The following is a 26524-nucleotide window of genomic DNA, read 5'->3' on the forward strand; positions in this document are numbered from 1 at the left end:
GCCAGTGGATGCTGTGATCACCAGAGGCACGGATGGCTTGAGAAGGGCGTTAGGCAGATTCATGGAGTCCATGAATGACTACTAGCCATGGTAACAAAAGGGAACCTCGATATTCAGAGGCAACAAGGCTCTGAATGCCAGTACTAGGAGGTCACATCAGGACAAGGCCTTGAACTCTATGCCCTCTTTGCTCTGCAGAGCTGCTGTGAGACCAGATATTCACTAGATCAGCTTTTCTCAACTTTTTTACCATTGGGAAGCCCCAGAAACGTTCTTTAGGCTTTGAGAAATCCCAGAAGCAGAGCTATGGACACCCAGAAGCAGAGCTATGGACACTCCCACCCAGGACTCCTTCCCTTCCCACCCCCTCCAGGCCAGTCACTGACCATTTTGGGAAGGGTGCATCAACATGACCATTTATGGTCATATCACCTGATAAATGTTTAACAATTTTTAAATATCTTAACATCGCCTGCGGTGCCGCAGTCGCCGCAGACTAAATAATGCGCTAAGGGCTGGGGGGGAGGAGTTAGGGCGGGCGCTGTCCGGGATGAGGAAGGGTGCCGATTGGCCCCTTCCTCCGGACTGACAATCGGAGGGCCCAATCGGCAGGCGCGAAGCACAAGGGAAGGCCTTTGAAGTCCGTCCCACCTATAGTGTCCCTGCAGGGACATGAAGTGCCCCATTTTGCTTCGCAGTGCTTCAGAGCTGATTGGGCCATTTGTATGTGCAGTGGGACATTTGTACTAATGGGGCATTTGTACATGCCATCGTGTGGTGGAACCCCCATGCCCTCCACTCCCTGCAGCAGACCCTTCCCACACCAGAATTGTGTGTGCTCACAAATAACTCCAGGGTGGACCATGTGTGCTGGGGGGATTTTGTCCCCCGTGGGTACATGTGAAGTGGCGGGGCATGGCACAGCAACAGCATGGCATGGCCACCGCCGTGCAGAATCGGTTTAAGATGGTTAGCATGGCCACAAATGCTGATCAGTGCAAGCACTGCCCTTTTACTCAGTGGCACTTGTTTTATGGGGGTTCTACTCTGCAGAGCTCTACCCTAGTATTTAAGTGGGTGAAATAATCTGGACATCTGGAAGGAGGGAGGTTCAGTACGTTGATGACACTTAATTCTAGTTCTCTTTTCCATCAGTGTTTGACATGTCCCCTTACTATGTAGATTTCATTATCTTCAGATATTTATGATTGTTTTCTTCTACCAAATTATTTATTTCTGATAGTTGCTATATTGTTCATGGAATTTAACATGTTATAGGTTGGATTTTCTGGAAGATTTCTATGTGCACAAAAGCCCTTGGGCTAAAGTGCTAAAATTACTCCTCCTTGCAGTAACTGTGTCATAGAATCATAGAATCATAGAGTTGGAAGGGACCTCATGGGTCATCTAGTCCAACCCCCTGATTGTGTCTCCACAATCTTTTCCACTTGCAGAAAACATAGCACAAGATATTTATTCTGACACAATTTCCAATTCAAATTAAATGTAATCATGTAAAGTGTGTATTGAACATTTGATTGCTCCAAGTGCACAATGTTATTTTATTCAAATTTATATTAAACTGTTGTGGGTGGGGATGTTGCACTATTTTTTTTCCTTCTCACTCACACATATCTCAATCCACCCTTCTGAAATGAACTGCATATATATATATATATATATATTAATTATTGTTAATGATTTATATGGTGGATTGTTTATATAGCTAGTTATCATTTCATATTCTGTGGAAACCACCTTGAAACTAGTATTAGAAGATTATTCTATAGATATTTTAATAAATGTCAGTAAATTTTCCAAAATCATAAACTCCCATTCTAATTTATCAAATGCTTTTTTTGCATATTATCTTTAAAGTTCTCTGCTGTTTAAAAAGCCAGTTTGTCTGCAACCTTGTCACTCTGTCTACATTCAATTTTTAAGAATGATTTCTCTCTTTATCTCTATTAAATTGAGCAATTCCCATTTGGACTAGGGACAGAAATTAAGAAAGAAAGAAAGAAAGAAAGAAAGAAAGAAAGAAAGAAAGAAAGAAAGAAAGAAAGAAAGAAAGAAAGAAAGAAAGAAAGAAAGAAAGAAAGAAAGAAAGAAAGAAAGAACCCAGATTACACCAGTGATTTGTTGCATTATTATACAGTGAAACTTGAAGACATCAGAATCCAAGAAGACAAATTATGTGATTTGTTAAAGGGTTTTTATGTTCCTTCATTTACTTATTGAAAGACTTCTAAATGCTTGCAGCTACCAACATTTCAGATAGGGAAGGGATACTGAACCAGGTTGGGGCAGGGGAGGTGCTTGAGAGCTATTGATGTTCAGGTAACTCCTGTAGTTATTGTTTTCTGAAATTAGTTGGCTGAAATTGCTACAAGTTCAGCTGGTGTCCATGGTAGGTGTGAATGACTGCTTAATCCCTGAATAAGAGATTAAGCACAATGTGTAATGAGATTAAGCATAACATAAAAGAAGCCATGTTGGATCAGGCCAATGGCCCATCCAGTCCAACACTCCGTGTCACACAGGGGTCAAAGTGCAGGTGCCACCATGAGTTCTACCAGAATCGTGTATATATTTGTTTAAAAATTGGCTACCTATCCATCCCATTTTTTTTCCCTTTATCCTATGGTTGGAACACCTTTTCTACAATGGAAGTCTGGGACTTTTCAATCTAGAAACACATGGCTAAGGGGAGACATGATAGAGGTTTACAAAATGATGCATGAAGTGCAGAAAGTAGATAGAGGGAGTCCTCCCCCCAATATGAGAACTTAGCAAATATTAGAACATGAAATGATTGGTAAATAGGTTCAGGACTGACAAAAGGAAATCCTTCCTTACTAAAAGAATAATTAAAAGAGGTAGTATTGGCCAGGAGCATCGATAGAGGTGTAGTCAGGTTCATGGAGAAGAGGCCATTGGTGGTTACAAGCCCTGGTGAATGAAGAGAGCCTCTATGTACAGTCAGCTTCTGAAACTCAGTTCTGAGAAGTAGCAAGGGTGCCAGTCTCAAAACTCTGTTTGTTGGCTGCTGTTCTAAAACAGGATGCTGAACTAGATGGACCACTGGTCTGAAGCACCAGCTTGGTATAGTGGTTAGGAGTGCAGACTTCTAATCTGGTGAGCCAGGTTTGATTTCTCGCTCCTCTACATGCAGCCAGTTGGGATACCTTGGGCTTGCCACAGCACTGATAAAGCCAATCAGTATTATCAGGGCTCTCTCAGCCTCACCTCCCTCACAGGGTGTCAGTTGTGGGGAGAGGAAAGGGAAGGCGAATGTAAGCCACTTTGAGACTCTTTCAGGTACTACTCTACTCTTTCAAGTAGAGAAAAGTGGCATATAAGAACCAACTCTTCTTCTTCAGTAATATCAGGATTCTCTCGGCCTCACCTCCCTCACAGTGTGTTTGTTGAGGGGAGAGGAAAGGGAAGGCGAATGTAAACTGCTTTGAGACCCATTCAGGTTGAGAAAGCAGCATCTGAGAACCAAATCTTCTTCAGTAATATCAGGACTCTCTCAGCCTCACCTACCTCACAGGTTGTCTGTTATGGGGAGAGGAAAGGGAAGGTGACTGTAAGTTCCTCTGAGACTCTTTCGAGTAGAGAAAAGCGGCATCTAAGAACCGACTCTTCTTCTTCTTCTTCTTCTTCTTCTTCTTCTTCTTCTTCTTCTTCTTCTTCTTCTTCTTCTTCTTCTTCTTCTTCTTCTTCTTCTTCTTCTCCCACATTTCCTCCCAGGTGTTTAGGACAGAATGCACACTAATGACATTGTTTTTACAACACTGAGAGGTAGAATGATTAACTTAAGGCCGCCATTTAGCTTCTTCACTAGCAAGAAAGGAGAGGGTGGTCACTTTACATTTGTAGGAGGTTTTAATTTTAATTATTTAAGACACGCATACACACACTGCACTATTGACTCCATGCCAATTGGTCACCCCATAAGATAAATGAGATGAAGAACGGCAGCCTAGGAACGTGTTCTAGAAACACAGTTTGTGTCCAAGGCCGTAATGGCCAAGATACCCACAGGAGCAATGCACTAATCTGTTACATTTCCATGGAGATGGAATGGACTGCCCACCTCCCCAGTAATGGACCGGTATGGAAAAAGCATGTTCTCATGACAATAATATTGGTAAGGAGGAAGATATTCCACAAGGGGTGGCCATATTAGTCTCTTGGATAGAAGTCCACTGATGCCTTAGACTTAAAGTTTAACACTATTTATATCTGTACGGGCTTTCATGAATCAAAGTTCACTTCCTCAGATACTATAGAAAGAAAGAAAAACATTTGCCTCATTTTAAGAAATATGAAGAAAGGGAGGGGAAAGGGGGAAAGGAGTGAAGCAAAGAGGGGGCTGGCAGCATTAATCAGGCATGTTATAAAATTATAGGAAATCTGCAAATAAGTCTGTCTACATTTGCTTGTTTGTTTGTTTATTTCAATTTCTATGCCACCACTCCTGGAGTTACCGGCTCATGGCAGCTTAGAACAATCTATACTATGCAATAAAATCAATACATTAAAACAGTACATAAATTACATTTCAGATTTGTCAGATCTGGATGTGACACAAAATGCAGCCCATTATGTAGATTGGGGAGGGCTGATGTGAAAGCTGTGACATAAATCTGAAAGGCATCAACTAAAAAGGCAAGCAATTTGAAGTTTTTAATTTTTTAGGACAGATCCCCACGTTGAGAAAGGGGGTTGGTTGCCTGGCTTGACTGACAGGCAAAAGAGAGTCGTGTGTAAAGCGCGTTGCTATCTTCCACCGTTTCAAACAGGCATGCGGAGTTCAAGGAGCATGAAAAGGTGGCAGACGAAAGCGAGAGAGCCAGAAGGTGAGGAATGGCCGGAGGCACGATTATTTTTAGTGCTACGCCATGACGCTGGAGTAACGCTGTTTTTTTAGATTTGTGTAATTGGACGAACAGTTAACCCTTTTTGACAGTCAGTTGCAGAATCTTGCTTTTGACCAAGTCTAACAAAGAGCCTCTTGTGGTGCAGAGTAGTAAGCAGCAGAAATGCAGTCTGAAGCTGTCTGTCCATGAGGCTGGGAGTTCAATCCCAGCAGCCGGCTCAAGGTCGACTCAGCCTTCCATCCTTCCAAGGTCGGTAAAATGAGTACCCAGCTTGCTGGGGGGTAAACGTTAATGACTGGGGAAGGCACTGGCAAACCACCCCGTAGTGAGTCTGCCATGAAAACACTGGAGGGCGTCACCCCAAGGGTCAGACATGACTCGGTGCTTGCACAGGTGATCCCTTTACCTTTACCTTAACAAAGGTGACTGTCCTTGGCCACCCAGCAAGCTTCCACAAGCAGAGTGGGGCTTTAAAACCGGCTTTCCCAGACCCTTGTCTGATACCCTCATTCTTATACCACTCAGGCTGTAGTGGTTAGAATCATCTTCAGCATCCAAACTAGAGGTGGAGGATGGGTTTTAAGAGAACCCTGCAGGTTTCTTCAGCCCCCATCATCCCACCACCCTTTATGAGATTTGCACGAGGACAATAGTGTTTTGAATTGTTTTTCTGACGTATCATTCCTTTGTATTGTGATTATTGGGATTTATGCTGTTTTTATGTCTATGGTTTTAATGGTAGTTCTATTGGGGATTTTATCCAGACTGATGTAATCCGCCACGAGCCATTTGGGAGTGGCGGGTTATAAACTGAAATATAATAATACTATAATAATAATGCCAAAAGTCTAGAACATCTCTCTTTTGTTCTTGTGCAGTCCCCCAGAAGCAAAGTCTGTGGAGGCCAGGATCTTATTTCTGCGTTCCTGCTTAACGTTTCGAAGGATTGCTAGATGCCCCTTCTGCTAGAAGGTGGCCATCGGAGCTCTCTGAATTAACAACACAAACCCTGAAGCTCATTTTATGTTCTCTGACTGGGCTGGGACCACTGAACCATTTTCAGAAATGCCCCCTTGACATCCTTATTCCTTAGACTGTATATGATGGGGTTGAACATGGGTGTGATGACACTATAAAACAAGGAGACTATTTTGTCCTGTTCTGGGGAGTGGCCTGACCCAGGTCTCATGTACATGAACATAGCGCTGCCATAGAACATGGCCACCACAATAATATGGGAGATGCACGTAGAAAAAGCTTTGCGTCTGCCCTGGGAAGAGCGGATCTTCAAGATGGCGTCTAGGATGCGGGCGTAGGTCATCAGGATGAATGAGAAGGGGCACAGGAGGGCAAGGACTCCGACCACAAACACAATGATTTCATTGAGGTGTGTGTCGGCGCAGACCAGTTTTAATAGAGCCAGGATATCACAGTAGAAGTGGTTAATGACATTGGGACCACAATAAGGCATCTGCAGTGTCTGGACTGTATGGACCATGGCAAGAAGGAAGCCTGAAATCCATGCCGACGCTGTTAACAGGACACAAACTCTCTGGTTCATAATGACAGTGTAGCGCAGAGGGTGACATATCGCTACGAACCTATCATATGCCATTACAGCCAGAAGCACACATTCGGTGATTGCCAGGGCCAGGAAAAGGTAGATCTGAGCCCCACAGCCAGCAAATGAGATGGTCTTGCTTGGGCTCCAGAGGTTGGCCAGCATCTGAGGGACTGTGCTAGTGGTGTACCAGATGTCCACAAAGGAGAGGTGACTCACGAAGAAATACATAGGCGTATGGAGTTGAGTGTCCAGCCAAATGAGTGTCAGGATGGTCAGGTTTCCTGCTAGAGTGATGCTGTAGATCACAGTGAAGATCCCAAAGAGGATTAGACGCATCTCAGGGTTACTGGAAAGACCCAGCAGGAGAAATCCTGTCACTGTGGTTTGATTCCTCATTTCTTCTTGCTGCTGCTGTTGAATGTAGGGAAGAATAGACACCATGAAAACTATGTCGGCCTTCGGTATGAGCCCTTCTCAGTTGTTATGGTTTTGGTGCCTCTACCTTGCATGGTGCCCTGACCTGGATACCCCAGCCTACCCTTATCTTTTCAGAGCTTAGAAGCTAAGCAGTGTCAGCCCAAGTTAGTACTTGGATGCACAGGACGACAACTATGTATGGGGTTGCTATGAAGAGGGAGACAACAGTCTAAACAGCTGAGTCACAGGGACAGCTCACTCGGGGTTGCTCTCAAAAGTTTTCTTGGGCCACCAGAATAGTTCCACAAAGCCTCTTTAAATAGTTGAGTCAAGCCGAACAAACTGCTCCCCTGGCTCAGCAGTTTAAAAGGGTTTTCTTGGGCACCCAGGATTGGGACCACTGAACCCCCTGCTATCTGCTCCCCACAGCTGTTTTCCATGAAGGGCAGAAAGGAGGGGTTTAAACGGCCTCCAAATTCATGAAAGCTCGTTGTAGTTCTTCAGTTCATGAACATTGCTTGACAAACCAAGAGGCCAAAATTCATGACGAACTTTAGTTCATCAGCTGGTTCATGCCCATCCCAACTATTGGACTGAAGATCAATTTGGAAGCATCTTGGAGTCCCTTGTTGACTAGAGATGGAAGCTGGAGGCAAGCAACAGGATTTACAAGAAGTGGAATCTGTATGATAGTGCTGACTGAAGTAATATGGACACACGTTTCTTAACTTTCCCTCTTCATCATCTCTGCTCAAGTATGTTTTGCAGCCCCCACACCCAACCATTACAAAACCCTGTTTATCAAAGGTGATAGGGGGATTGGTGCATACACCATGGTGTATATCACCTGTAACACTCCATAAATGCTGTTATTTCTTCATGGTCTTTTAATGGGAGTTTTAATGGGTTTTTTAAGACATTGTAACCCGCCGCGAGCCATTTGGGAGTGGCGGGAAATAAATTGAAATAATAATAATAATAATAATAATAATAATAATAATAATAATAATAATAATAATAATAATAATAATAATAATAATAATGGAAAATAAAAATAAAAATAAAAAGCAGTGAACGGTATTGAGAACGGTACTGAAATATAGGCAAGAGCACAGCCAAAGAGCTTTAGTACATGCATCAAATTCCAGCTATTCACGAAAGAAACTGACACAAAGGTGAACTTTAGCTTTCCCTGAACCTACCTGCTTGGAAGAAACGGACAAATTTATCACACCCATTGGAATTCTGCTTCTTCAGGCCTCCAGTAAGACTTCAGCTGACGCCTGCACTCCAACTGCTAGAGCAGTTCTGAAGCTAGGTCATTTGAGACTCTGAACTTATTGGTCTTTTCCTCACCCCAAACATGGAACTATAATGTGCTTTGGAGCCAGCCTACTCAGCCTTCTCTCCTGAAGTTCTGAGCTTGTGACATCATTATTTGGGAGAAAGAAGAGCATTCTAGCAACATCTCATCTGTTCCACATAATATATTACTTGTAAGGGTTTGGAGGAGGAGCCTGTCTCATGGCCTAAGTGCCACTCAGCACTTAACACCCATTCAGGGTGGTTGTCCAGTCCCTGAGTGCCTCCTCCTCCAATCGGCTTGCCTGTCTGTCCAGCGGCCAGCCAGTCTCCTTCAGTCCCCCCCCCACGCCCCTCCTCCTTCTACTTCCCTTTGAGTCTCGGAGGCTGCAGACAGTAGCAAGAAGAGTGTTCAGCCACACATCTTCCCCCCACCACTCTATTCCACATCGGTTAGACCTCATTTGTAATATTGTGTCCACTTCTGGCCACCGCAGTTCAAGAAGGATATTGACAATTTGGAACATGTTCAGAGAAAGGCAGCTAGGATGGTTGAGAGGTTGGAATCCATGCCTTATGAGAAGAGGCTGAGAGAGCTGGGTATGTGTAGCTCAGAGAAGAGGAAGGCAAAAGGTGGTATGATAGCTGTTTTTGATTATGTAAAAGGTAGATAAATCAAAGAGAGGGCCAACTTGTTTACTACAGCTTTAGAGACCAGGATTAGGAGCCATGGGTTCAAATGATGGGAAAGGAGGTTCCACTTAGAATCATAGAATCATAGAATCATAGAGTTGGAAGGGGCCATACCGGCCATCTAGTCCAACCCCCTGCTCAACGCAGGATCAGCCCAAAGCATCCTAAAGCATCCAAGAAAAGTGTGTATCCAACCTTTGCTTGAAGACTGCCAGTGAGGGGGAGCTCACCACCTCCTTAGGCAGCCTATTCCACTGCTGAACTACTCTTAAATATTAGAAAGCATTTTCTGGTGGCGAAGGCTGTTTATAGGTGGAATATGCTGCCTCAGAGGGTGGTGGAGTCTCCTTCATAGAATCATAGAATCATAGAGTTGGAAGGGACCTCATGGGTCATCTAGTTTAACCCCCTGCACTATGCAGGATGCTCACATCCCAATTGCTCATCCACTGTAACCTACCACCCCTTTGCCTTCACAGAATCAGCCTCTCCGTCAGATGGCTATCTAGCCTCTTTTTAAAATTTCCAAAGATGGAGAACTCACCACCTCCCAAGGAAGCCTGTTTCACTGAGAAACCGCTCTAACTGTCAGGAATTTCTTCCGAATGTTTAGATGGAATTTCTTTTGAATTAATTTCATCCCATTCGTTCTGGTCCATCCCTCTGGGGCAAGAGAGAACAACTCTTCTCTATCCTATATGGTACCCTTTTAAATACTTGAAAATTAGATCCCCTCTCAGTCGTCTCCTCTCCAGGCTAAACAGACCAAGCTCCCCCAACCTTTCTTCGTACATCTTGGTCTCCAAACCCCTAACCATCTTTGTTAGGACAACAAACTAACAATTTTTTACAAACATTCCAGTTTGTCAACATCCCTCTTCCACTGGGGGGCCCAAAACTGAACACAGTTCTCCAAGTGAGACCGAACCAGAGCAGAGTAAAGCGGTACCATCACCTCCCGTGATCTGGACACGATACTCTGTTTGATACAGCCCAAAATCCCATTTGCCTTTTTAGCCACCGAGTCACACTGCTGACTCATGTTCAATGTATGGTCTACTAAGACTCCTAGATCCTTTTCACACATGCTACTGCCATGACAAGTCTCCCCCATCTTATATTGGTTTTTCCTACCTAAATGCAGAACTTTACATTTGTCCCTGTTGAACTTCATTTTATTCATTTTAGCCCACTTCCCGAGCCTTCATTGAATGTTCTTAGGAGGAGATTGGATGAGCGCCCGTGAGGAGTGTGTGTTTTTTAAGTCTCCGAGAAGGTGGGGAGGCTGGACAGGATGGCCCTTGGTGGTCTCTTCTGTGTGGTCACTCTGTGTGATTCTTCTGTGTGGCTGGCGATCAAGCAGGAGTTGCTTGAGAGCCACCAAGAGTGGCCATTCCAAGGTGTGAGTGCCCTTTGCTTCATGTGATAGGTCTGCTTCGGGTGGCCATGGGGGGGGGGGATGTTAGGGCCCATGCCCGTAGATTTGTGACTGGACTTGGTCCCTTTAAGGGGGTATTGTGGGGATGCTGTGGACATGGAGTCAGCAAACCCTGCCCCTTCCCCGTTCTGCCCTTGGACTCTGATGGGTGCTTGGCTCAGCCCCATGCCTAGTGACCCAGTTGGTTCTGGCTGCCCTGCCCATCACGGCCCTGCCTACTCACTAAAACACCTCCATGGCCTCACCACCCAACCAATAAATATCATCAGAGTTTGCTATTAAAACAATCATTTCACCCAAGAAACAGGGAGCTCCTGTCTTTGAAGGACTGAGCTTCAGATGACTCTGCTTGAGCCATCTCATCACTGTTTCCAGGCATCTGGATAATGTATCTGGGGGAGAGTCAGGGCAGCCATCCATCAGAAGGAAGAGCTGGGCGTCATCTGCATATTGATGGCAACCCAGCCCAAACTTCTGTACCAGTTGTGCAAGAGGCCGCATGAAGATGTTGAATAGGATAGGAGAGAGTATCACTCCTTGTGGGATTCTGCAAGTAAGTTGTCGGCGGTTTGATGTTCTCTCTCCTATTGCAACACTCTGTCCACGACCCTGGAGGAAGGAGATCAGTCATTGAAGGGTTGTCCCTCATATTCTGGCATCAATAAGGTGGCAAGCTAGAAGCTCATGATTGACTGTGTTGAATACTGCTGAGAGGTCTAGTAATATCAACAGTGCCGACCTGCCTCGGTCCAACTGGCAATGGAGGTCGTCCGTCAGGGTCACTAGCGCTGTCTTTACCCCATGGCCAGGCCGGAAACCTGACTGGGATGGGTCTACGATCAAAGCTTCTTCAAGGTATGCCGTTAATTGGTTTGCAACAGTCCTTTCTACCATCTTCCCCCGAAACGCAAGGTGCGTTTAGCATATTTAGACCAGGAATTTCCTGGTATTTTTTCAAATACTATCCTCCAGTGCCCTGATTGGCTGAATTGGAGACTTCTTGCTTCTTTAAAAACACTTCCTCCCTGCTCCCTCCCTCCCAGAACTCCATCAGTGTGTTCTGTTTGCACTGTTGCACTGTTTGCATTGTTTGCACTGTTTGCAATGTTACAATTATCAGTTATTAGCTTTATTGTTATGGTTATTTATATGTCATGGATTGTTTCATGTATTGTTTATGTGTTTTATGTAAACTTCCCTGAACCTCCAGGGAGGGTGATATAAACAAACAAACAAACAAACAAACAAATAAATACACATCTCCTCTGATGCCCCCTGTAGGATATTCTTCATAGATGCTGTTGAATCATGCACACTGCAGATCATGCATATTCCAACAATGTTTGAAATATTTAATGTCACCATTCAGAATTCAGGATCATATTTAATACAGCATATAGCCAGAACACAATCCACATAAGTAGATGATGTAACCATTCAGTTAATTCATGACATTTGAAAGAGTGTTTGAAAGGGGCATACCCAAACAAAAAACTATGGACGTGGGGGGAAACTGGAGTGCACACATTTCCTCACTGAACCCCCCCCCCCAAATTAGACCTCATTAGACTCTACTTGAAAAGATGAAATTGGGGATTTCTTTGCTGCTGGGCAACTCAGGGGACAATGCAGGTCTGCGCCAGAAGAAGCAAATTTCAGTGCGGAAATGGACAAGAAAGTCGACCCGTTAAAAATGCAAATCCAAACAATCCACACAATATTGGTAGTGTGGAAACAGTCTAGGTGACCCGCCCAAGGTCACCCAGCAAGCTTCCATGACAGGGCAGAGAGCGCCAAGGACTGAAGAATTAAAGAGCATATTGTAACTTTCAATGATCATTACACAGACTTGTCCAGATAACACCCTGGATGATTTTGCAACCAGAATTGTCTCCTAATACTGAATCCAGGAGACCCAATTAGAATAGCCCCAAGGGAAATATCTGTGCTTGGTTTGAGGTCCTGCAGGAAACAAAAATACTTCAAGGAGGGAAGCTGGGAGAAGCTCTCTGAGGAATCTCTTGGCAAGGCAGTCTTTGCACTGCCAAGAATCTGTTAAAATCCTTTGAGAATCAAGATGCCAGGCGTATTCCTATTCCATTCCCCAGTTAAAAGCAGGCTGGATAAGACGTGAATTTACATGGCCCATATCGTTCCTTTGCTTGGAGCATACTGTGAGAGCCACCTAGCTGAAGATCAGACAGTTTCCCAAAGGGAATTGAAAACTTTATTGCTTTTCTCTCATCCAAACCGGGACAGATTCATCTTTGCACCACTTCCTGACTGATGTCACAAGGTAAAGGGTTAACTAGCTGTTATAAGCATGTGTGGGTTATGTTAGTAGATGAAGGGGACGGTGTTTCAAAGGCTGGTAAGCTGGTAGTTCTCCATGCTTCCCACATACCCATTGTTTTCTTACTTCAAATCCCACCCACAACACCCCCAGCGACCACTGATTTTCCTTGCAAAAAAAAAAAAAAAGCCAGTGTGATGTAGTGGTTAAGAGCGACAGAACTCTAATGTGGAGAACCAAGTTCAGTTCCTTGCTTCTCTTCCACATGCAGCCAACTGGGTGACCTTGGGCTAATCAGAGTTCTGGCAGAGGTGTTCTTGCAGAGCAGTTCTCTGAGAGCTCACAGTGTGTCTGTTATGGGGAGAGGAAAGAAAAGGTTGATTGTGCATTGAGCAGAGGGTCGGATGCGAAAGCATGTATGGCCCCTTCCAACTATATGGTTCAATGATTTTAAGTTTTTTAAGCAGTTTGGGATCAGTTGGGAGGTGAAAAGTTGAGTATAAAAAGCCCAGCTCTGCTTCAACTACATGTGATGTGAATCTAAAGTGACTAGGAGAGCTTTGGAGTAGAGGAATGGTTCTCTGCTTCCAATCGTGGTCTTCCCAAGTGGGTTTTCTTCTGTAAAAAACCTTACCTAACGGGGGCACCATTCAGCGGCAGAGTTACTGCCTATTATTATATATCAACATGGAAATAATTCTTCTTGCATTGGATGCAGAGATGTATTCATATATGGTTTGCGGGGCTGTGCCGCCTGCAGAGTCATCACAGATACACTTCCTGGGGTTTAAGCCTGACTGGGCTCCAAATAAATGCACATGCACACAAACAGCCGGATATTATGTCTCACTCTTCCTTGGAGCGTGTTTAGAATTGCAGCCCGGGTTCTCCTTTAGTTTGGGAAAGTGGCATTGGAACAGACATGAAGCTGCCTTATATTGACCCAACCCCTGGCTCCACCGGATTTAGTACGCTCTACGTGGTCTGACCAAGCCTCTCTGGGGTCCTGGATGGAAGGCCCTCACAGCACCAGTTGCCAGAGCTGGGAAATGGAGGTGCTGAGGACTGACTCTAAGACCACCTGCAGACGCTGACCCTCTGATCCGTTGTTCTTCATCTTTGCTTGCTCTGTAGGTTTTAAATTGTGATGTGCTGTAGTGGTTAACAGCAGCGGCCTCTAATCTGGAGAAAAAGGTTTGATCTCCCACTCTTCCTTCAGATGCAGCCAGCTGCGTGACCGTGAGCCAGTCACAGTTCTCTTAGAGCTGTTCTCACAGAGCAATTCTCTGAGAGCTCTCTCAGCCCCACCTCCTTCACAGGGTTTCTGTTGTGGGGAGCGGAAGGGGGGAGCGACTGTAAGCTGCTTTGAGACGCCTTCAGGCAGTGGGATGAAAACCAACCCTTCTAGAGGGTTGAGCCAGTTTGGTGTAGTGGTTAGGAGTGCGGACTTCTAATCTGGCATGCTGGGTTCGATTCTGCGCTCCCCCACATGCAACCAGTTGGGTGACCTTGGGCTTGCCACGGCACTGATAAAACTGTTCTGACCGGGCAGTGATATCAGGGCTCTCTCAGCCTCACCCACCTCACAGGGTGTCTGTTGTGGGGAGAGGGAAGGGAAGGCGACTGTAAGCCGCTTTGAGCCTCCTTCGGGTAGGGAAAAGCGGCATATAAGAACCAACTCTTCTTCTTCTAAAGTGATGCTTCTAAGCTATTCTGAGCCCCCAAAATGGTGGGATATAAATATAAAATCAATCAATTAATCAATTCCTCTTAAGAGCAGACCATTCTCTCTAAAATTGTTGAATTATTCCATCTCTTAGTATGAGTTGCACCTTGGCATAATTCCGGGCACAAAATAAATACAATATAACAAAAAATGTTGTTCTTGCCACTTTTGATTTGCTGAATAACAACAGCAATTTTAAAAAACGTTTTGATAATAACATATGACTGGCAGTGTCCCATTTCTTCAATCACACATTCCTCAGATACTTTGGTATAAGTGTTTGTTTATTAGTTTTGTTTTAATTCTAACGTTAAGGAACCAGAAGTAATAAATCCTATTTGCCTTTTTTACTAAAGGTAGCTTCGGATGAATAGCTGTGTTGGTTTGCCCTGGGAGAGAAGAAGAAGAGTTGGATTTTATACCCCACTTTTCACTACCCGAAGGAGTCTCTAAGTGCCTTACAATCACTTTACTTCCTCTTGCTTCAACAGACACCCAAGAGAGTTCTGACAGAACTGCTCTGTGAGAACCGTTCGAACAGGACAATGACTAGCCCAAGGTCACCCAGCTGGCTGCTTGAGGAGTGAGGAATCAGACCTGGCTCTCTTAACCACTATACCACACTGGAAGTCCAGAGTAGTTCAGTCTTGTCACGGTTTGGGAGCTAAGCAGGGTTGACCATACTCAGTATTTCATTGTGGGGCTCCCAAGGAAGACCAGGGTTCTTCTGCAAAGGAAGGCAATGGCCAACCATCTCTGCCATCTCTTCCCTTGAAAACACCATGGGTATTGCTATAAATTGGCCACAGCTTGAGAACACATTTTACCTTTATCTACAGAAGCAGTGCTCCTCAAAACCCAGACATGGGGTAGAGAGAAATGGGAACCAGTGGCACCAGTTTAATGTTCTACCTACTTTAAAATTTCTTCAGAGAAAATCTCTGATTTGCCATGTGTATCACCATATTTAATGGCCACATCATCAGGTTATAATAAATATACTCTGATTCCGATTATATTTATTTCTTGACAGCAGAATATTAATCCTGCCGTATTAAGTCACAGCCTTTGCAACTATAGCAAAGAAAATTTGTGCTATTTGTTGTGGGAAGGTGGAGCGGTTTATAAAGATTGTAAGCTTTTTTAAAAAATTGATTTTAACTTATTTGGTGCTTGGGGGATTGTTATATTTATGGGTTCTTTGTCTGTAAACGTGCATGTTCAATAGGAAAACTTGGGTGTGGATTAGGTGTATGATGGATTGTGTGTTCCTGTGGTGCCTGCTTATTTCTTCCCCTACGTCCTGTCTTTTCTCTACCTCATCATGCGTTTTAAAACTAAACCCAGAAGGCGTAACCTTTGAGTCTTCAAGGAACACCCACTTGGAAACAGCTGGGCATATTATAGGAATGAGCTTGTCTTAGAAACTTAGAAGATTTTGTTGTTACTGTCCCCTTGGAGGCCATTTTGTGCTGGAGCTGCCACTGAGGGCAGCCATTTTGTGATATTGTCCACTACTTTTCCTCAAAATCCCCAATTTGCTCACAGGCTCAAAATGTCTGAGGACTGTTGGGTACATTGAGTACACTTGCCATGGAGTTGCCAACAAAGTATATTTCACTGAGATTGCCCTGCTGGATGATCTCTGTCACCAGCTGGATAGAGGCAAGTCAGCCGTGCTGGTTCTCTATCAGATGCTTTTGACATCGTTGACCATGAACTGCTGGTCCACCACCTTGCCGGCATGGGGATACGGAGCACAGTGCTCCGCTGGATACATTCCTTTCTCCAGAACCAGACCCAGAGGGTTGCAGTGGGGGATGAGTTCTCACGCTCCTATAGACTCCCTTGTGTGGTTCCTCAGGGCGCGGTTCCCTCCCCCACATTGTTTAACATCTTCATGCACCCTCTGGCTCAGCTGGTATGGAGTTTTGGGGTGGGTTGCCATCAGTACGCTGATGACACCCAGCTCTATCTCCTCATGGACGGCCGGCCAGACTCCCCCTCGGAACCATTCGCCAGATGTTTGGAAGCAGTGACAGAAAGGTTCGAGCAGAGTCACCTGAAACTCAACCCCTCTAAGATGGAGGTCCTGTGGTTGGGAGGTAGAGGGTGGGAGCAGGAAGCACGTTTACCCACCCTGGCACGTATGCAACTTACCATTACGCCCATGGCCAGGAATTTGGGTGTGACCATTGATGCCTCACGGACCATGGAGGCACAGGTCAAGAAAGTAGCCAGCCAGGCATTTTTCCATCTTCGCCAGGCTTGGCTACTACCGCCCTACCTGTCCCCAAGACACTTGGCCACAGTGATTCATGCGACAGCCTCAGGGAAGCCCGCCTAGCCTCAACCAGGGCCAGGGCATTTTCGGTCCTTGCCCCAACCTGGTGGAATGAGCTCCTGGGTGAGCTACGGGCCCTGCGGGAAATTTTGGCATTCCGCAGGGCCTGCAAACAGAACTCTTCCACTGGGTTTATGGTTGAGGCGAGGGTCGGTGAGGTAGATCAATGCTATGAGTAGTAGCTCATCGACCTCCTTCCTCACCCCTCCTGTAGTAAGAGATGGGTGGTGGGTTTTCCGCCATGTTGGAATTTTTTTGCCTTTGAATGGGGCTTTTAATGGGGGTTTCATAAGACTTTGTTACTCGCCACAAGCTGATTTGGAAGTGGCGGTTAATAAATCAAAATATTTTTAATTATAAATTAATTAATTATAAATATATAAATAGTATATTTTATTATAATATTTCTATAATAATAATAATTATTATTATTATAAAATATTATAATAAAATACTACTACTACTACTACTACTACTACTACTACTACTACTACTACTACTACTATAGACTATACAGGTTTGTTAAGCATGTTTAATACTCTTCATGCACAGCATGTAAATCCCGATGGTGAACATGTATCACTTTCTCTTGCACAGAAACTGGAAAGCTACCATGCAGAATCAAACGTCTGTGGCTGAATTCTTCCTCCTGGGTCTCTCCAAGACCCCGAAGATCCGTCTCATTCTCTCTGGGTTGTTTTCCGCAGTCTACGTCATCACACTAACAGGCAACACACTCATGCTGTTGCTGATTTGGTTGGACTCTCGACTCCATACTCCCATGTATTTCTTCCTGAGTCAACTCTCCTGTGTAGACATCTGCTACACGTCCAGCACCATCCCTCAAATGCTGGCTAACCTCCAGCACCCGAGACAAACCATCTCATTGATCCGTTGCGCTGTCCAGATGCACATTTTTCTCACTTTGGCTATCACAGAGTGCATCCTGCTTGCTGTCATGGCGTACGACAGGTACGTGGCGATCTGCCACCCCTTGCACTACACGTTCCTCATGAACAAAAGAGTGTGCTTCATACTTACCCTCACATCCTGGGCTAGTGGTCTGCTGTTCCCTGTGTTGGACACATCTCTCACGTGGGGTTTGCCGTTCTGTGGTCACAACCAAATCGACCACTTCTTCTGTGAAATGCCAGCCATATTGAAACTGGTGTGCGCTGACACTAAAACGGCCAGCAGCGTTGCCACCATGGGGTCTATTTTCACCTTGGTCGTTCCCTCCTCCTTTATTGTGATGACTTACATCCGCATCCTGAGAGCTGTCTTCAAAATGAAATCATCTCACGGTGGGAGGAAAGCGTTCTCCACCTGTGGCTCCCACATCACTGTGGTGGTGCTCTTCTATGGCAGTGCCATGTTTATGTACATGAGACCCACGTCCAGCCACTCCCCGGAGAAGGACAAAATAGTCTCTCTCTTGTACAGCATCTTCATCCCCATGTTCAACCCCTTGATCTACAGTCTGAGGAACAAGGATGTGAAAGGGGCCTTTATAAAAACACTGCGGCGTTGCAGAGTTTCCTGACTGAGAAAAAGGTTGTACGGTTGTGCAGGTGACTTTGGCCTGAGTAGCATGGACTGGGGCGGGTTGCAATGCAAGTCAGTTTTCTGAGTCCATGGACTGCTGTGCTCTTTAGTAGGTTGGCAGTTGACAAATGTATAAGAATCAGCCTAAAACAAGCCTTCTCCATCACACCCTTTTAATGGCTTATTCTTCCAAAGAATTTTTGGCTAAATATCCGGAAGAAGTTCCTGACAGTTAGGGCAGTTCCTCAGTGGAACAGGCTTCCTAGGGAGGTGGTGGGTCCTCTTTCTTTGGAAGTTTTCAAGCAGAGGCTAGAGAGCCATCTGACAGTCATGCTGAGTCTGTGAACTTAGGCAGATTCTAAGTGGTGGTCAGAAGGCCTTGTGTCAGTGCTTGGCTCTTGTGACCCTTTGTAGCACGTCCAAGGTAATGCCAATCACCATTTTGGGATTAGAAGGTCACTATCTTCCAGGGTTTCTGGGTTTTTGGGTGTGGGCATCTTCTGGCCATGGAATGGGAGTCACTGTGGATGGACAGCTGGTTGTGAATTTTCTGCATTCTGGAGGGGGTTGGGCTACATGACCCTGGAGGTGCCTCATCTGGCCATCGAAGAGGGTTGGGCTACATGACCCTGGAGGTGCCTTCCAATTCTATGATTCTCATATGTGTCCCTTTCCACTGTTACCAGGGTTGCCAGTTCCAGGTTGGGAAATACCTGGAGATATTGGGGATGGGGCCTGAGGAGGGTGGGATTTGGGGAACGGAAGGGCTTTACCTGGGTAAAATGCCTTAGAGTCTACCTTCCAAATGGGCCTCTTTCACCTGGAAAACCATTGTAATCCCAAGAGATCCCCAGTCACCGCCTACAGGTTGGGAACCCTAAGTATTATATTCTTCTGCATGGCTTCTTCTCTGTCATAAGAACTGTAGGGTAGACTTTATGATAATAGCAAAGATGAAATGTTACGCTTTGACAGTTCTTTATGAGAGCGGTTTAGTGGCTGTATCTACCTCTTTCTCATGGCACCTGCACAAGCACCAAGGTGATTTCACCTGGACCCCAGCCCACCCTCCCCTTTCCCCTACCAAGCTGGTTCAGCAGAGAAAAGGTGTGGGGAACAGTACTCAGTACAGTTGCCCACATGCTAGTCTGAAAGTGCCTCCCTCCTTTTGGAAGCCATTAAGGGAATGTCCACGTGGGCCCTCCCTCTACAAATCCTCCTCTTGGCCAACGTAGAACAGTTTTATTTTTAATCTGAACACCAACAAGTAGATCCTGATCAAGAACTGTTTTTTTTTAAATTTCTGTTGCATCTATCAGAGCACCAGATAACTGTTTGTTCCAGCCTTTTCCAACCTTCTGACCAAGGAGGTAGCACCAAAATGGCTTCGAGGCACCCCAAAGTGATGTCAGCTGGCCATATCTCAATTCCATGCCTGGCTAGATGTGAGAGGAGACTCGAGTGGGACCCCTCCCCTTCCCACATCCTCCAGTCCCATCACTGGCCACTTTGAGAGGGGGTGCATCGACCTGTAGAATTGCTTTTTAATTAAAACCTTTTTCGTTGCTCTCTGCTGGGAGCCAGAAGCTGCAGGCGTAGGGTGGAAGAGCCATCAGATATCACTGCCTTCGGTTTGCAATAAAGCTCTGCGTATGGACAACAGTGTGAAAATTACTAAGAGCAAAAAGCATTCCAAATATTACATCAATATAATATGTGGAACGTTTGCTTGTTTGTTTTGTTTGTTAGATTTTTATACTGCCCTTCCATACGGCTCAGGGCGGTTTACATATAACGTCGCGGGGGGATACACGGAACGACCTAACATGTAACATAGTCAAAAATAACATCAACAATAATCTAACAGTGGCTCCGAATTTTAATCAACAATACAACGGGAATGATCATTTAGAATGGTCCCCAGAGGGGTCAGACTGGTTCAGAGCAGGATGTCTGAGGGGGGATCTATGGATGTTGTTGGGTATGGCCAGTCTCAGGCAAATGCCCGGTGGAGGAGCTCCCTTTGGCAGGCCTTGTGACATTGTGGGAGTTCAAGCAGGGCCCTGATCTCTTCAGGGGTCTCGTTCCACAGTGAAAGAACCGCAAATGAAAATGCACTAGCATGCAGCAAACCAATGTAATGCACAATAAGAATTAACAAAATTCAAAGTCCTCTCACAAATATGGAACAAGAGAAGTACACGGCCTCTGATACATGTATGTTATGTGCTTTCTGGATATGACACGCATTTCAAGGACACTTCTTCAGACATAAAATATAGAAAAAGCCCATTGATGTTCTGTAGTCAGCATAATGTTGCGTTGAATGACATGAGTTGGGCCACAGACCCTTGAGATGTGTACCCTACATTGATTGAAGAGTAGGCTGCCAAGTAATAAATATGGAGCTCCATTCCCAAACACACGATAGGGCAATGGGAAATCCACCTAGCTGGGACAGGAATGGTAAAAAGGCATTGAACACACTGTCAGAAGCATGCTGGGAGCAGGGGACAAGGGAAGGAACAGTGATGGGGTTGCACCATTTCCGGGGGAAACTAATGAAGAGTAGCTCTAGGAATTGCCAGACGCAATAGGGTTTTATCATAGCATTTCCAGGAATTCCTAGAGCTACCCCATGTCATTTTCGGGCTTTCTCCAGAAGTACTACAATATCAGTCACATCACCACATCATACATCCCCCCATCCCACCCCCATATCCTGACCCCATCCCTTCTGTTGGTTGCTGGGTATAGCCTTGCAACCCTAGCTACAAACTACGGGCCAAAAGACCTTTGGCCTTTGGCCTTTGCCCTTTCGCTCAGAGCACAGACTCCATCCAGGCTTTATACTAGCAAATAATAAAAACACAGCTGAGATTATGAACTGCTGGCAAGATCTTCCCCAGCAATACCCCTCTAATTGAAAGAAGCAACCTTCCAAAGTGACAGTGTATAGTGCATCAGAGCTCTGCAGAGCTATCCAGGTCCTCAGGTGGCTATGCACCTGGTGTAGTGGTTAGGAGCGGTAGCTTCAAATCTGGAGGGCCGGGTTTATTTATTTATTTGTATTTGATTTTGTGCTCCCCTTTGATTCTGTGTTCCCCCACATGCAGACAGCTGGGTGACCTTGGGTTCATCACAGCACTAATAAAGCTCTTCTGATAGGGCAGTAATATCAGGGCTCTCTCAGCCTCACCTCCCTCACAGGGTGTCTGTTGTGGGGAGAGGAAAGGGAAGGCGATTATAAGCCGCTGTGAGACTCCTTCTGGTACAGGAAAATGGCATATAAGTACCAACTCTTCTTCTTCAGCATAAACAGAGCTGGATCATGGCCAAACAGGATGCAGTCCTACAGCACGCCAGGTATCCTACGCTAGTTGGGAACTTCTGTTCTTAAGTTTTGCTACCCAACTCCAGAAGACATAGGGTCTTGCTTGGATATAAGACATTTAAAATAAATATAGATAAATAAAATTGGATAAAAGCCCTAGAGCAAGGATGGCCAAACTGTGGCTCTCCCGGGTGTAGTCTGCACAGGGCTTTTTACCCACTCCCAGTTCGAATATATCCCTCCCCTCTGCATTGAATTTGATTTTAGGTGCTTTAAATTTTCCCTCTGCAACATGCATGATTGATCCAGTGTGATCCTATCTTTCCCCCATGATATCCAGAAGTGGATAGAACTCTCCATATTTGAAAAACCGCCATCTGCAAGTGTGCAGATTTCTGCTTTTTGTGAATTAACTCCCTTCTCCATGCCTTGTAGTACAGCGGTCTTCTCTGATTGGCCAGGGAAAGTTCAAAGATTTCCTGGTTCCCGGTTGCAAGGCTTGTCTTAAAGTGACTGTGCTCCAGAAGCCCTAACGTATCTCAGCAGACATTTGCCTGTTGGATTTATTCCCCCCTCCTCTGTTGTCTCCAATCCTCCCCATCCCCACTCCCCTTCGTTCAGGAAAGAAAGAGACTCCTGCTGCACTTGACTCCCCTCCCAGCTCTGAGCTTCCCTAATCAAGTGCAAAATACTTTCTGTTTCAATTGGGGAGAGATAGAGGAAGACCCGAATTCAAATTGATCTGAATTCAGCAGGATCCACAACGGAAAAAACAAAGTAAGTGCAGAATCAGCCCAGATGTCCATGGACTACAGTTACCAATTGGCCATGCCAGCAGGTACTCACAGTAATTATAATCCATGAACATCTGGAGAGCCACAGTTTGGCCACCCCTGCCCTAGAGGAACCCATTACTAGAAGCTGACTGTGTGCACTTTACAGAAGACTTCTACCAACTCCTTTGAAACTCAGCGTTGTTAGTTCCAGGTTGGGAAATCCCTGGAGATTAGGAGGAGGTACAAACTGGGTGGTGGGGTCGGGTAAGGAGAAGGATCCACACAGGCTTAATCCTGTAGAGTCCACCCTTCAAAGCTTCTGTTTTCTCCAGGGAAACAAATCTTTGTTGTCTGGAGATCAGTGAGATTTCCTGGCCCCACCTCGAGACCAGCCACCATATAGCGACTCAACGTTTCCGACCAGGTGGATCCTCCCAGGATCTTATTGCTTCTGCTCCCTGCACATATACAAAACTGCCTTCTACTCAACCAGCCCCTGCTGCTCTCTTGTGTTTACTCTGATCAGCAAAAGTTCCCCACAGGACGAGAGACCTTTCACAGCTTGGCATCGAATTCCTCTGAAACAGAGAAGCAAGGGATGAGATCTTATGACTCGCCAAGTTAGGTGTGTTCCCCCTGAACTGCAGTCATGCTTCAAATGGCTACAAGCTTCAAAGTGGACAGAAGGTATTTGCTTGTCCTCAGACATCTCCTGAAGTACTCGGAAATGGGTTGGAATCCTGCTTAGGATCATCTCCACACCAGCAGATAAGTTTGAATGAGAATCAGGCAACGCTAAGAGTTGGTAGTTTTGGAACAATATTTCACAATTTATTATTTGCTTGTTTGTTTTCTTGAATTTCTATACCACCCTCCCATAAGGCTCGGGGTGGTTTACATAAAACGTCTTGAGTATGCATTATAATCTTAGTAACAATAAACATAACTGGGTGGTTTCCACATTAGACATTCTTATATACATTTCAGTTGGAGATTCGCTTTCTAGATTTGTTTTTACCACCCAGCAAGCCCTCATTTTATATATTTCTAACCTGCACAAGCACATTTAAACTGGCTTGACCACAGAGAAAGACCCCCTAGGGGTCATAGAATCATGGAATCATAGAGTTGGAAGGGACCTCATGTGTCATCTAGTCCAAACCCCTGCACTGTGCAGAACCCTATTGCTCATCCTCTGTAACCTGTCACCCCCTTTTAAAGGGGCTTACTTTTTAAAAAAGGAAGAAACATACTGCTTCTATTATGGGTTATATGTAGGGTTGCCAGCTTTGGTTGGGAAATACCTGGAGACTTTGGGGACAGAGGCAGGAATGGGGGGATTTGGGGCAGAGAGGGACTTCAATAGAGTATAATACCAAACACGTGTGCTTTTGGTCCTTATCTGTTCCATTCATGTATTTATTTATATTTATATTTGAATTTATATGCTACCCCTCTCTAAATGGCCTTGGGGCGGCTTACATCAGTGAATAAAAACCCACACAAAATTAAAAATTAAAAAACGTTAAAACCAGTGCATCTTAATCTTAACCCCAGTGCCCCTACAAACCTGGCTGTAAAATGTCCAATTACTGGTTTGTAAGATGTCCAGTAACTGGCCAGGCACAGAGTGGAGGCTGATGGGAGTTTGGCTACGATAATGTGGATTCCATACTTGTACTACACAGTATATATAACTGAGATTTTATTAACTTTTATTATGTGCACGTAATTATAATAACTATTTGGATTTTTTGTAGCTCAACCTTTAGGTTCCTGACTTGTCAGGTTGGGTTTTTGTTTCCCTTTTTGGTTGTTCATTTTAAAGATCATATTTGGAAGCCTTTCTTTAAAAATATAATAAAATGCAATTATTGTATATACTTATTTTCTGTATTCATGCTACAGTCTGCCTTTCTCTCTGGGTGGCAAAGCAGATTACACAATGTCACTCAACCCAAACAATAGGATGAGACAGCTAAGAAGCAGGGGGTTTGGACTAGGATGCCAGAAATCTGAACGACCTTCACACATTGGATATGATAGAGAAGAAAAGAATGGCAGAAATAATGTCGTGGCAACAAGATAATATGGGCAATGATCCTTAATTCAAAAGAATTTTGGCTAAGCATCCATTAGAAGTTTCGGACAGTTAGAGCAGTTCCTCAGTGGAACAAGCTTCCTCAGGAGGTGGTGGGTTCTCCTTCTGATTCTGTGAACTTAGTAGGTAGGCAGAAGGGACAATGTCAGTGCTTGGATCTTGTAGTCCTTTCTTGCATGCTCAGGGAAATGCCGATCACCATTTCAGGGTTGGAAAGTAAATTTCCTTCAGGCCAGACTGGCCAGGGATTCTAGGGGGGGGAGCATCATCTGGGCATAGAATTGGGGTCACTGTGGGTAGGCAGGTAGTTGTGAGTTTCCTGCATTGTGCAGAGGGCTGGACTGGATGACCCTGGAGGTCCCTTCCAACTCATAACATCACATTGTCTGTCTTTCCCCACATTTAGAGATCTGGAAAAGAGACTTCTAGTGTTGTTCTTTCCAGAACGGCTTCTACTGCTAGGGATAACCCAGCATCAGGCTACACTGGGGGGGAAAACTGCAATGACTTGTCCCCTTCCACTGCAACATTTTGGGCTGATTACATGGGTGTGATTGCAAATCATTGATGGAGGTTCATTGTACTGAAATGCTCAGTACTGAATCTATATTGCACCCACAATTTAGAAGAGGACTGAAGACAGTGAACCTCCAGGACTGACCAAAGGGCTTCAGTTGACCAAGACAAGTAACGTAAGCAGTTACGAGCATCATTTATTTGCATGTCTAAATATGTAACATTTATTATCACAGCGTATCAACGACTGTAGATGCAGAGAAAACAGAAAGTTTCCCATTGGGTATAGTAGAACATGGAGATCTTCTTGATGCATCTTTAAGATGCAGTTTGCACACAAAGTAGCCACAGACAGACAATGGAAGCTAATGACAGAGTGAACAGACCAGAACAGGGCTGAGAGAAAGGTTTTGAAAAGGAAGGCTTGGTTGGTTGGGGTTGGTTGTTTTTTCTGGTTCGGCTTTAATTGTATTTTTATTATTGTGAGCCGCCCCATGTTGGCTGGCCAGGAGGGGCAGTATATAAGTCCAATAATAAATAAATAAATGATAGAATCTTGGGACTTTGGTTACCAAGTCCTTTTCTACAGTCTTCTATAGGTTCTAGTAGAATCATGCAGTTACAACAGGGAAGCTCCCATGTTGATAGTTAACTTTTTTTTTTTTTTGGTCATTCTCAAATCTTTACCTGATTCTGATTCTGATGTTGAATACGACAAGGGCATCTGTGTTGGGTCAAGTACATGGTCCATCTAACTGAGCATCCAGGAGTCTATCAGATGCCCCTTCTTGAGCCTATAAACAAGTTTCTCGGTAGCCGGGAAACATTTTCTGTTATGTACATTTGATGATATGTTAAGAATCTTGTGTAGATTCAAATGGGCAGCTGTGTTGATCTGAAGCAGCACAATAAAATCAGAGTCCAGTAGCACCTTTAAGACCAACAAAGATTTATTCAAGGCGTGAGCTTTCAAGTGCAAGTGTGTGAGGAAGAGTGCTTATTAAGAATCTTGTGTGTTATTAAATCCTAACCTATATAGGTGAGATGTCATACGTTTAAATACCTTTCATTTTGACAGCAATGGAAGAAACCTTGGAAGCCTTGAAGCAGAGGCTACATAGCCATCTGACCAAAATGCTGATTCTGTGAACTTAGGCAGATGGTGAGTGGGTGGACAGACGGGACTGTGTCGGTGCTTGGCTCTTGTGGCCCTTCCTTGCTTGTCCAGAGAAATGCTGATTGCCACTTTGGGGTCAGGAGGCAAATTTCTTCCAAGCCAGACTGGTCAGGGATTCTTGTTTTTTTGGGGGGCATCAACCGGGCATGGCATTGAGGTCACTGTGGGTGGGCAGGTAGTTATGAGTTTCTTGCATTATGCAGGGGGTTGAATTAGATGACCCCATAGGCCCTTCCAAAGCTATGATTCTATGAAATCAGTGTGTTATTTTAATCAGATGGGCTATTGTCTGTCTTTGTTTCATTCCAGAGCAGTTGGCATTATGCTGTCTTGAATCAATTCATTCAAAACAGATGGGGACAAATCCAGTCCTTTTCCTTCTACAGAAAGTCAAAATTCAGCAGCCGCT

General features: G+C 44.8%; 2 protein-coding genes across 3 annotated transcripts; one reads left to right on the forward strand and one right to left on the reverse strand.

The window, feature by feature from the left end:
• Window positions 1–5910: 5910 nt before the first annotated feature.
• Window positions 5911–8256, reverse strand: LOC143841950 (olfactory receptor 2A12-like). Its single transcript, XM_077346500.1, has 2 exons — window positions 8073–8256; window positions 5911–6864 (listed from the first exon to the last, which is right to left on the reverse strand). The coding sequence occupies exons 1-2, from the start codon at window positions 8106–8108 to the stop codon at window positions 5911–5913; spliced, it is 990 nt and encodes a 329-aa protein (XP_077202615.1). The 5' UTR covers window positions 8109–8256.
• Window positions 8257–8914: 658 nt separating this feature from the next.
• Window positions 8915–18209, forward strand: LOC143841879 (olfactory receptor 2A5-like). Of its 2 annotated transcripts, XM_077346451.1 has the most exons (2): window positions 8915–8926; window positions 17286–18209. In XM_077346451.1, the coding sequence occupies exons 1-2, from the start codon at window positions 8915–8917 to the stop codon at window positions 18207–18209; spliced, it is 936 nt and encodes a 311-aa protein (XP_077202566.1). The 2 variants fall into 2 exon arrangements, with proteins under 2 accessions (XP_077202566.1, XP_077202567.1); XM_077346452.1 differs by lacking the exon at window positions 8915–8926 and having other exon boundaries at window positions 17280–18209.
• Window positions 18210–26524: the final 8315 nt, after the last annotated feature.

This window comes from Paroedura picta, chromosome 7 (assembly GCF_049243985.1).
Source record: "Paroedura picta isolate Pp20150507F chromosome 7, Ppicta_v3.0, whole genome shotgun sequence".
NCBI lineage: Eukaryota > Metazoa > Chordata > Lepidosauria > Squamata > Gekkonidae > Paroedura > Paroedura picta.

Bases quoted from the DNA above. Each gene is read 5' to 3' on its own strand.
- LOC143841950 (XM_077346500.1), bottom strand. From the start codon at position 8,108: ATGGGTGTGATAAATTTGTCCGTTTCTTCCAAGCAG. The intron at 6,865-8,072 runs GTAGGTTCAGGG...TACATTCAACAG, and splicing joins TGTCCGTTTCTTCCAAGCAG to CAGCAGCAAGAAGAAATGAG.